This window comes from Coloeus monedula, assembly GCF_965178545.1.
Source record: "Coloeus monedula genome assembly, chromosome: 4".
NCBI classification, from domain to species: domain Eukaryota; kingdom Metazoa; phylum Chordata; class Aves; order Passeriformes; family Corvidae; genus Coloeus; species Coloeus monedula.
This window is the reverse complement of record NC_138784.1, coordinates 5,397,548-5,409,882: the sequence shown is the minus strand read 5'-3', so window position 1 is coordinate 5,409,882 and position 12,335 is coordinate 5,397,548. Positions and strand designations below refer to the sequence as shown.

The following is a 12,335-nucleotide window of genomic DNA, read 5'->3' as shown; positions in this document are numbered from 1 at the left end:
ACCTTCATTACAGTGCTTTCAAATTAAGGCATTTTCAAAGCAAGCATTTTCAACCAATGCAAGCTGCTGTGTACCTCAGATATGCCATTTTAGTCTTTGAATTTTTGTGCTGGAAGGATTTTTATTAAGTAGGTATTTTGTCATTTCAGCAGCTAAGTAGCTACTTATTCAAGGGAACTGGCAAGGCAGCAGTAGAAGGGAGAAAAGGCACTGGTTAAATTTTAAGACTATAAAGCTGTTGCAACTGTAGGTAAACAATTAATAAAACATATAAAACAGCAGCCACAATCAGAAAAACGTCAGCATTCAGGTGGCCATGGGTTGGTGATAATATTACACAAAAATGGACACTGAAATACATATCTATACAAACATATATGAAATGCAGGCTGTACCCTAACTTATACCAGTGCTTTTTTTTTTTTTTTTTTTTTTTTTGCAATTACTGGCTTTTACCCATCTCTCCTCTCTATTTTTGGAGCAGTTTTGGATTGCCTGATTGCCAGTGTAAATTAAAATCCCCAGTCCTGGCAGCCTCCATCAAGTGAAGAGAGCTGTTAAGAGCACTCATTTCTCAAGCATGGGCTAGGTTGAGAGAGAAAGTGTCAGAGATATTGCATTGTTCCAAGATCAGGCTGATTTGTCTTCCAAGAGGAGGACCCAAAATTCTCATTTTTTTACCCTTCTAACTCACATTTTCCTACATGATCAAGAACATAGTCTCACCACCCGTTACAGTTCTTGACGTACTCCCTGGACTTGTCTGGCCACTGAAGTCAGCAGCCATCTATCAGCTAATAGTGTGTATTGAAAGAAAAAAAGAGAAGAAAAAGAAGAAACAACACAGGAAGAGGAAGCCTGAGACTCCTTTTAGCTTTTTGTACTTGGGATAGGTGCAGGACTACTGGCCAGCAACAGATACAGATACCACCATTCACTGGACTGAGCTATCTCAGTTTCCTGACAGAAATGTGTCCAAAATACCCCTATCCTCACTCAGGAATTTCATTCTCCTTCTTTGATACCTTTTGCCTTTAAACCAGCAAATACCCAGAACTACTGAGTCACAAAATACATTGCAAACAGTGCAAAGAAAATATTTATCTTCATTTTATAACAGACAAATGTTAATTATTCTATTAACAATAGAAATACACATAAAATTGAAATAGTTTGGTATATAATGAGGTTTGCTTCTGAAAATACTGAAAGGAAATTATGGCATGTATGAAGGACTGGCTAGAGTACTACACCTGGTAATGTTGTAATCATCTTCTGCATATGAAAACCGAATCATTTTAGAGATCAAGAGGTTAAAAAAACTTGGTCCTTCTACTCTCTCTGTCTACCACTTGGTTTTAATTGCCTTTTTATTTATCCTGTTTAGTATTTTCACCATTTACCACCCCTCACCTTCAGCATAATTTATCTAATTATTAGGACATACAGAATGAAGATATTTTCAGGAACAGAGTTCCTCAGGTTTAAGCAAACGTCCAAGTATGACCTGGTCTGCAGGTCCAGGATTTTTTTCAACATTCATTTTCTTACTTTTGCTAGCTCTCAGTTGTAAAACAGTCTGCATTTTCTGTGCCAGAATCAACCCTTTTCCAACCCCCATTCTTCAGTCATTAGGACCAGTAGCAATTAACTGAATTAGAGGGAAACATCTTGGGTAGTCTGTAAACATCCATTACTCACAAAACTTGATCAGCATTTTTTCACTGTATTTTAATGAGCTGCTGAATAGGATATGGTAGGCTGAAATTATATGAACCATTCATGAAGTTTACTGCTTTTTATGCCTTTTATGATTAATAAATCTCAGCTGAGAAAGGACTGTATTATTTCACTGACTTACATAGCACAGGCCATGGACTTCCTACAGCAGATTCATACTTTCAGTTACGTCAAAACCTATTTTCTAGAAAGGTGTCCCAGGCATACCCAGTATGTAAGAGACCATGAATGGACCACGTTGCAAAGTGAACTGTGACCAAGATTAATAATCTCACAACTCAAACCTCGTGATTTATTTCTGATGTGAAATTATTTGCCATCAGCTTCTCACTGAAGGTGAGGAAAAATCTGACTTGCAGAAATGAGATGAGAACAAGGGAAGTGAACTTTAACCGCAGCTGCCAGACATGCTTATTTCTAACACATTCCTGTTCCATGTACAGAAACTCTGAAGGAATAAATTCTACCCTCAGTGAGAAACAGAACTATGCTCAAAATCCTGAAAGTGTTAATGAATACACCTGCAGGTGCCTTCAAGATTTAGTAAGGAATGTAATAGCTTATTCCTCACAGAAACCCACTTATGTTTTTCTTCTCAGTCCAGTATTACAACTCACATATTATTTTAGTGCCAGATCTTCCAACAGAGCAGGGACTTTGCTGTTACTGCACCAGCAGATGATGTCAGTTCAATACATGTTAAACACTCTCTCTGACCTGTACACATTTTCTCTGGGTAAAACATGACAAAAATCTGGTTGAACAGAATTTGGAATGAAGGCTTATGGCCCTTTTGACAGCTTAAAAATAATTTTGAAAAATTGAGTTGATTCTTTCTTTCCAACTTCAGAGAAAAAAAAGAAGGGCAAGATCCTGAATACAGTTTTGGACACACACACACAAAACCCCAAAACCAAAACTACAGAAAAAAACCGACTTGACCTTTAGGTGAAGTGCTAAGCAGCATTAAATAGATCACTATTGTAATAAGAAAGAGGAAAAACATGAAAAGGCTGTAATGCATATAATGATCAGATGCAGTTTCCAAGCACCAATATTTACTGGATTGTTTCATCCTAATAGTTGAAGAATTCTGTGGATTATGCCTTGAAAGCAACTTAAAAATCTCCTGCTGTCCTGGTATCAAAAATATCTCTGCTCCTATATGACTTATAATGTCTTTGTCTACTTTTTGTGAAGAACTGGGGGGTTGCAGCTATTTAAAAATTGTTCTTGATTAAAAAGCCTCTGGCTGTAGGGCTGACAGATCAGGATGCAACACAGCAACAGAGCTGAAGAGCCATGCTCTGGTTTGGAAACAATGCAGGAGACACGCAGAGAGATGAAATGAAATGAAATCAATAAAAATCCCTTAAGATTTTTCCGTATTGTGAAACACAAAGAGTTGGTGCTAGGAAAAGAAGAAAGTGAATCTTCCAGCTCCAAAGGAAACCCTAGCAAAAACCATTTCATTTTTCCCCTTTCCTCCCTTTTTTTTAAAGAAAGCCTTTCTGTTGGGAATGCTTTTATTATCAGGTCAAGAAGCAACTATCAAATCCCAAGCACAGTTAGAGAACCTTTCCTCTCTTAAATGTAATGATGACTACATTACATGTACTATAAGCATTACATTTCTGCATTCACTCGAAAAGATAACAACTCCAGCAATTCAGTTGGAAAAGACTGGTGATTCAATATCATCAGTTCCTGGTGCATACCAGACTTTCTGGATGGGTCCCAGAGAACTACTGATCAAATTCAGAAAGCTGCTTATTATGTCTGATCTGGTAAAATCCCTGCCCGAAGTAGCAACGCTGTAGACACGGAATAAACACTCATTCATCAGCTTTTGAGAACCACACACAGGCTCAGTTCTGTACCAGCCTGCAGCCTTTTCATACTCTGGATTGCAGCAAACTCCAATGCTAAATCTCTATTAATGCAATAATCTTTATTTTCTATGAACACTCGATGCTGCAGAAAGGTACCAATGTCTAGAAATTCCTATAGCTCCTCCCGTTTAACAAGAAATAAAGAAAAAATTTTGAGCACTAAAACTTTAATATAATCTTCTAAGGACTTCATAGAGAGGAAAAAGAACATGATCCAGACCTAGGCATAACATGGATAAGTACTGCTTTATTCACAGCAGTGGCATAAATTGTTCTCCAGAGATAACACTGTTAATAGAGGCAGTTATTGCAACACTAAATCAAGGCTAGATGTTTTGAATATAGTCTTTGACTTGCTTGGTCCATGGTGAATGACTAATAATAAACCTCTGAAAATCTGTTATTAAAGAGCAAGGTTAAAGCAGTTTCTAAACAAATTTTTAAGTAAGGCTTTAATTTTAATAGTATCCTTTATCTTTTTCTCTTTTGTGGTAGAGAGAAGATATAATGGAAAAAAGGAAAACTCTTACGATACTCAGAGTAATAATCATCTCTTGGGGAAAAAAGGGAAAAGGAAACAGAAATTATTAATTGGAGTAACAGATTGCTGCTCTTGCTGTTAAAATCTGATCCTGTTTTCTTCAAGATAAACATGAATACATACGAGGGACAGAAAGGAACAGTACAAATGGGAAATCCAGTCTGTCCCTTCCTCGGCTGTCAATTCTGACTTTGTCTGCAAATGTGCTGCTTGAGGAAGCCCAGCACACGGATTTTAGCTTCCCAGAGATCTGGAAAGATTTAACAGCACTGAGCTAAGGCTATGATTTTCCTTTAATTTTGGGTCACAGGCTTGCAGATTTTTGCATGCCTGCAATCCTAGACAGCTAAGCATAACGAAGCAAAAAAAGGGTGGGAAGCAAATGAGGTGGAAAAGGAAACACAAAGGTGAATTTGGCAGGAACTTACAACCCACCACATTTTTGTCTTTTACTTCTAGCTTCAGCAGGTGAAAATATCATCTAGATTCCTCTCAAGGTTAGTGTCCCTAGATCAGTGGATGGGAGGGGCCATGGCATTATCATGAAGGTGAGCACTGAGCAGACAGGGACTAAGGAAAACTTGTGATGCCCAAAAGAGAAGATGTAGTACGGCTTTCCCCACTTCTGGGAGTTCAGACCTAGGTTCCTGCAGATCAGTTTTGGTCATTGCATTCACAGCTGTTTTTTCTCAGACATGTTCTTAACACCAGCTTTGACATGCTAGCTCATTAGCCTAACTTTAATTATTTTTCTGACTTTTAATCTATTTAGTTTATTTAGTAGGCGCAGATGTAAGGCATGTAGCATGTTAGCACATATATGAAATGTGTATCACTGCTTGGAAAAGGGCAATTGGAAATTTGGTTATCTTGGGCAAATTTGAATGTAGGCTTCTCCACAGAATGACTAATGGCCTGGCAAGTTCTGACTTGCAATCAGTAAATTGCAGTTTCTAATATTACACTACCAAAAGGATTCTGCAACTGTTATGAAATTAGGGCGTGCCAAAAACAAACAGAGAAATCTGCACAGTTGAAGATTTCCTGGCATAAATAAATAGGTACAGAGAAGTAGGGAGTAAACACTGTTACTCAGTAAATGAGATTTTCCTTGAGAGATCTGCTGATTCAATGAAGTTCAAATTTGGAAACATCTGTAAGCAGAGGAGTGTTTTAAATCCATTCCAATTACATTTTCTGAACAGTGTGTGGAGGAAGATATTGCTAAGATAGATGTTTATTAGTAACTATTGATTGTTTTTAACATGAGCAATTAGCTGCCATTAAGGGTGTTAAAAAAATGCAGGGGATAAGGGACTATATCCAAGGAAAAAGGTAAGCTGCATTTACCACCTTCTCCCTTCTGCACCTGCCTGTTCTCCCCCCACTCTCCTGGCCCTACAGCTGCTTAACTTTTCCTGGCAGCTTACAAATTTAATTGCTGTTTCCTTTCTCTGCTGTTCATGAAGTAGAATAATGCTGAAACAAGCCTGGCATTTGGAAACCTGCATTTGAACCACCTGTGTTTTTGAAAGGCTGCTGAAATCATTGCAGTTGATTCACCTTTTTTGCCTCTCTGAGCACATGGCAATCGAGAAAAGCAAACAGAGAAAAGAGAGGAAAAGAGCATCTCAGAGGCCAATTTTTTCCTCAAACAGAATGGAGAGAGACAACCCTTCCACAGCCCACGCCAGAGCTCAGCTGGAGGGCTCTTTGATGGTACCCGTGCAGCATCCCCAGCTGCATTTTGGGCAGCCAGAGGGGTGGAGCAGCACCTGATGTGGCAGGAGCCCTGATGTGGCTGTTCCCTCCTGGAATCCAACCCACGGCAGAGCAGACTCCTGCACATGCCTTGGTCTGAGCGGTGCTTCACAGTCATGCTGACCGTGCTGGGCATCTCTGAGCCAGAGAGAGTTTAAAAAGGCAGGGTCTATAATTTTGTCCACTACTGTTAATTAACCTATTCTTCTTATGACAGTCTATCATTAGACAAGACACTATGTATACAACAAAAGACCACAGAGAACTAAAGCTTACGGAGGGAGGAATGGAAGTTATTGGAGTCAGGTGGAAAAGTCACACAGAAAAATAATTTTTCAGGCTTCCATGAAGATCATTATTTTCCCTTTTCTCCACATGGAAAGCTGTGATTAAAGAAAACTACTATGACTCCCACCACCCGTACTCAGGTCTTTCACTCTACTATTCATTCTCCATATTTAAGTCTCCAGATTATTTTCTAGAAATGCTGTTTTATTTACACTTTTAGATCACTTCAATTTTAGCTTATCATAATTACCTTATAACACACCTAAACATGTAAACATCTGCAACATGCCCACTCTAACAGTTTAGTAAAACAAATATAAAAACATGTGTTTTCTGATGATACATCTTGAATTAAAATAGTTTAAAAATAACACTCTACCTTTGCCTGGTGTTTCCACACTTTGAAGAGAATTCTATAAAGACAAAACCAGACAGGAAAAAAGTAATCAGTCACTTCAGAAAAGACCAGGTAGCAGTTATAATGGTTTCAAGAGTAGCACTCATGAAAAATACCGTGAAAAGGAGGAAGGATTTATCTTAACATTATGATTTCACAAGACATGACTGGGATTCAGAGCACCAGGACCTGCTTCCTCTACCACCTCAGACAAGCTGCTTAAGACCTGATTTCTGACAGTATTTGGGCATGTCAAGGTGCAAAGAAGCACTTATCAACATTAGAGGTGCACACACCTTCTCAGCCTCCGCAGTGGCACAACAGAGATAAGAATTCCCTCTCCATCCCTTTGCAAGCCTTACACAATCAGATGTGAAGCCCACAAGGGCAGTCTCAGCATCCTTTCAAAGGTGAGGAGCAGCAAGTCTCCACTCAAGTACCCTTCATTTCACCTGTGTTCCTGAGCCAAGTCAGTGAAAATAGCTGTGCTCTTCGAGGGCCTGCGAGCAGGCAGCTGACCAGAGGTGGCCAACAGGAAATATTGAGGGGAGACCTCCAAGTGCTCTCCAGCTTCCTCATGAGGGGAGGTGACAGGCACTGATATCTTCTCTCTGGAGATCAGTGACAGGACCCAGGAGAATGACATGAAGCTGAGTATGGGGAGGTTTAGGTTGGATATCAGGAAAAGCTTTTTCACCCAGAGGGTGGTTGGGCACTGGAGCAGGCTCTCCAGGGAAATGGTCACAGCCCCAAGCCTGACAGAGCTCTGGAAGCATTTGGATGACACTTCCAGGCACATGGTGTGATTCTTGGAGTGTCCTGTGCAGGGCCAGATGTTGGACTTTGATGATCCTTGTGGATCTCTTTCAACTCAGCATATTCTATGATTATATGAATCTATGATCAGACTTGCATCTACCAAAGTGACACAAAAATAAGTAGCAACTCTTGGCCAGAGAGACTTGAAAGTTAATTCTGCATTTCAGTATTGCCTGTGGCTTGCATTGCTTGCACCCACGTCCCTGAAAGGTTTTCTGCCCTTTACAGTCATTAATCCCTTTACAGTGGGCTGAGAATGCTTCATGTTAGTACATAAGTATTCAGCATGATGCTTCTTAAGAATTACAATGCATGCAGAGGTGGCAGAAGAAATACAATGCTGGATGTACATTCTCCCTCTGGCACCCAGCTTGGAGCTGCCAGCATTTGTCTGGTGAAGATGAACAGAAGTAGTCAAATGCTTACTTGAGGGGAGAAAAGCAACATCCAGGCTGAGAATTATGTTTTCACAATCTTCATAATGCAGTGAGACAAATGGGAACAGAGACCTTTGTTCAGTTCTCTCAAATTTTGGAAAGTAAAAAACCTTTTGGAACAGTATTTATAATTTCAACATAGTATAGCATGCTTAATATATAGTGGATTAGTGCCTGTTCTGGCAGGATTTGATCTCCTAGGACTTTTTGTGAGCTGCTATAAGAAAAGAGTGGGGTGAAAAAAAAAAGGAGAGGTGAAAAACATTAATTGTGCGTCAGGCCCAGAGCTTCCCCTAAATAGATTTTAAAATCCCAGGGTTAGGTTGGTTAGAGACTGAAATAATCACATTTACAAAGAGAGGCAATCAGTTAAGAAGAAACTAGCATTGGTGCCAGTTGCTTTCATAATCTCTTAACCACGTTACAGGAATGCATAACACTGGCAGTGAGGAAGCAGTAGGGAGGTAATAAGTACAATTTAATTAAAGGCAGAAGATTGAAAGTAAGTAAGTTTCTTTGCCTTTTTTTTTTTTTTAAACCAGAATTAAATAGAAGCACCTTCAGTTTTTTTTTTTTTCCAAGTGGGTGAGCACACATGTACAGATAGGTATAAACAAACATATACTGGCAACCTGTGGAAATTACAGCTTTATGTGCACGTGTGCCACGTGGACGTGTTACGAAAACACTCCACACAAACCCACACCATATATTACACTAAAGCATCAGGAAACCGTGTGAAAAAGTAGTTAGAACTTTTTTCTGGCACTTCTTCCTTACCCAATATGTAATGCTGCAGCACCTGAGATGTAACAGGTAGCCTCAAAAAGGTCACTTAATTTGTGGGGCATTTTACCTGCTTAACTGAAAAAATGCTTGCTTCCACCTAACAAAATATTTTGGTGCTACGCTGATGAACATAACAGAAGTAATTCAAGCAATATGGCAAAAAAATATTGCAGCATTTAATATTTTTTTCAGTACCCAAAATTCACATTAAAAATGATCCTACAATTCAGTATGAGATCAAATCAAAAAGAGGTTTGGAGGAGTTGGTACTCCATCAAACAACTGGCTGCTGAGTACTAGTTTTAAATACATCTGTTGCTACAGACAGGAAAGCTGGTGAATTGCATAAATATTGATAGAGACACAATCTGATTTGTTATATTTATATACTATTCTCTGTGTGAGGTAGTTGCATATAATGTCTAATGGCTATTTTCGTAAAATGGGACAGTGCTCAAGTTACAAAACATACAGGAATATATTTTACTGCTTTTATGACATTTATAGTTCATCTGCTGAGAAAGACAAGGTTTTTTATGGAATCAAAGCCAAACCTTTTCCAGATTGCTGAGGTCTATTGACTGTCCTACCAGCTATTTCTCAAAGGAGTAAAAAGCCAGCAACAGCAATTGCTGGTGCAGGAATAGTTGGGCTTTTTCCTTCTTTTTTTTCCTCCACTTGTTTGAAATCAGTTGTTAGTCAGGTCTGCTTCAGCACAGAGGGAGTCAGAGGGAGAGGGGTGTCAGTCAAGGTCACAGGCAGCTTTTACAGGAAGGCTTCAAGGGACAGACAACCAGCTCAGCTAACCAAGCCTGAAAGGCAGCATTAAGAGAACAAAACCTCAATAACTTAAAAACTTTAAAACATGAGTGACAATCTAGTCAGTAGTTTTCAAGAGATATGTGAAGCAGCTTCTTACTGAACACGAGGACAGAAGAAATATTTAAGGCTATTCAATCAAGACACAATTTTTTAACATTCAGAAGAGGCTACTCAGGAACAGTGTGATTTTGCTCATTACAGATGAGCAAACGGTATCATTATCAGCCCCACTTATCATTTGTAGCCTCTGGAGATCACAGCCAGGACCAGCACTCTGCTGTGCTGGAGACTGTACACACAGATAAGGAGAGGCGTTCCTTGCTCTGAAGGGCTTATAATCTAAATAGGTACGAGGGAAAAAGGGAGGTGTATTACTCCCTCCATGTGAGGGAGAATGTGGAAGTTGTTTTAGGAGAACCTGTATATATTGGAGACAGTCTATACAGTGGAGTTGGAAATTTGACATGGGGGAGAATGAACGATTGCAAACATGGAACATTTGGAGCAGTGTCTTTTGTTTGCTTCTTTCTACAGCAAGATAGATCAGCTCATAATTTAATTATTTGCCCATTAATAGCCACTTCATCTTGAAAATAAAATCAGTATTTGCATGACAGTGACTCTGAAGACAAGCAGAAGCAAACATGAACATCAACAAAAAACCTAAGACTTGGAAAAGATGACCTCTACTCTTTTGTTTTTATCCCATTATGTAACTCTGCACGGCATGTGGGGTTTTCTGACTTAGGATGAGCCACACTAATAGGAACTCATTTGTCTCTTTGACCACTGCTCCTATTTCTCTGCTCAACTTCAGAGAGGATGGGGCTGCAAATGGACCAAGGGTTACTCAGGATATATATGCTGGTTACAGGAGGCAGTTTACACATTGGATTCACAGGGCTGACCTGAACACTGAAAGAAAAAAATACACTAAATTTTTTTCCCTCAAAAAAAAATCTTTTAAAAAATTAGTCCCGATACATTTCTTCTGCTCTAATTCCTTTCTAAAGGAAAGTTCTGTTACTGTCCTCTCTGTCTTTTACATGGACCCAGCTCTTTGTCTACCTCTTAAGAAAGATTCTGGATTGACAATACACTTTTCTGAAGGACAAGACATTGATTATCCTGGCACCACTAAAAGAGTGTGCCGTTTAACTGAAAGGCAAATCACATTAATCTCTTGTTTCTTCCTTCATCTCTTTTTCTATGGTATTTGCCCTATAATATCCAAGAATAACTTTACTTAAGGGGAGATATTTTTATTTCCATATGATCCCACATCGTGCCAGATAAAATCTGAGCCAACACAGACTCATTTATGCAGGAATTTACCCCCAGTAGTGACTTCTAATAATTGATGCCAAAGCAGACATTAAAGGATTTAGGATAATATAGAAGCAAGATTTGCAGTGCATCATGAACTAGGAGGGAAGCAAGAGAAGCCACTTAAGTGAGTCAGCTGGTCAGGTCTGAGCAACAAACCAAAAACCCTAGAGCTGCCTTGGTTCTTCCAGTCCACAGTGTTCTTACGCATATTACAAGCCATGGGAAAAACAAAATCAAAACCAACAATAAAGAGAAAGGGTAAAAGTCTTGCAAGCAGGTGATAGTCTGAATGCAAGCATCCCATCCAGTTTGGCATGTTTTTCTAAACAGTATTTGCTGTGAGAAAGAATGACAAGAGACCATGCAAGGAAAGAAGAGAATTCCTTAGTAACATATTTTTTTAAAAAAAAGTACAAGAAGGGAATTTCCTTAGGGTGAGAAAAAATTATCAAGACTTACACCAGACTAAGTCCAAGTGATTAATGGCTTGATTTTCAAATTTGCTGAGCACCTGTTTCTCCAAGATGCTGACTTCAGAAGAATCTTTGGGTGCTCAGGACTTCTACAAATCTGGTCAGACTGACTTGTCTAAGGTCATACCAAAGCAGCTGATGACCAAACTGAGAACGGATACTGCCCTCCAAAGTCCCAGTTTACAATTAAACAGAAATCCCTGGAAAACCCATTTCAGTGTTCTAAGAGTATTTCAGCTAAAATCAGGATTGTATGATGCTGATACTTTCTTGCATAAATAGCAGGGGCATTTCAATCTGAAAAAATCATGATTTAAATGACATTTCTGGAAATTTTTTTAAAATCATTGTCAACCTATACTGAATATCTGAAAATCTAATACTTTGAAATCACATGATTTGGTAAATGGGTGATGTGGCAAAGCAGAGATTTGGACACTGAGTAGGAACAAGAAAGAACTGGAGGAGAATATGAGTTCCAGCTAAACACCTGACAACTCTTCTGTTGCTCCTCTGTCACATCACACATGGTCAACATTCTTTTTCTACAGTGCCTCTACCCAACACTTGTCAAAGGGAAAGTATGCAGCCAGACAGTAAAATGGACTTGATCAATCAAAAAACCAGTGATACCCATTCGAGTTCCAGTTTTGAAGAGAAGAACAGGACATGAGCATGCATCTTTTACCTGTGCTTTCACCAATGCCCAGAGTTTCCTGACTGCATCAGTAATGTCTCTGGTTTCCACAAAGCAGAGGACACTGCAGATGGCTTTAGCTGCTTCAATCACGTCACCAACTTTATTCTGTTGATAAGAAAGAAAGGAGGAAAGAAAAGGAAGCAGTAGACACAGAGCATTTACCAGAAATACCTTACCATAAAGTTCTTGCCAGTGACGGTGTAGAAAACCCTATGCACCCACACAAAATTCAAACACCATGCTTTGGTCTGGCTACACTGAAATCACCACAGGCCAATCGTTTCCTAAAGATAGCATCATTTCTGTTGAAGTCCAGTTATCTTCCATAAAATGCACCCTGTTCAAAA

General features: G+C 39.2%; 1 protein-coding gene across 1 annotated transcript in view; it reads right to left on the bottom strand.

Moving 5' to 3' along the window:
* The window catches only part of PIK3C2G (phosphatidylinositol-4-phosphate 3-kinase catalytic subunit type 2 gamma), a gene marked incomplete at both ends in the record, with an annotated part of 181,569 nt that overhangs the window by 137,832 nt on the left and 31,402 nt on the right, over positions 1-12,335 (bottom strand). The window contains 2 exons of the mRNA XM_082280629.1: positions 6,602-6,635; positions 11,977-12,093. Of these exons, the coding sequence (XP_082136755.1) occupies positions 6,602-6,635; positions 11,977-12,093 (151 nt within the window). The remainder of the gene's footprint in view (positions 1-6,601; positions 6,636-11,976; positions 12,094-12,335) is intronic.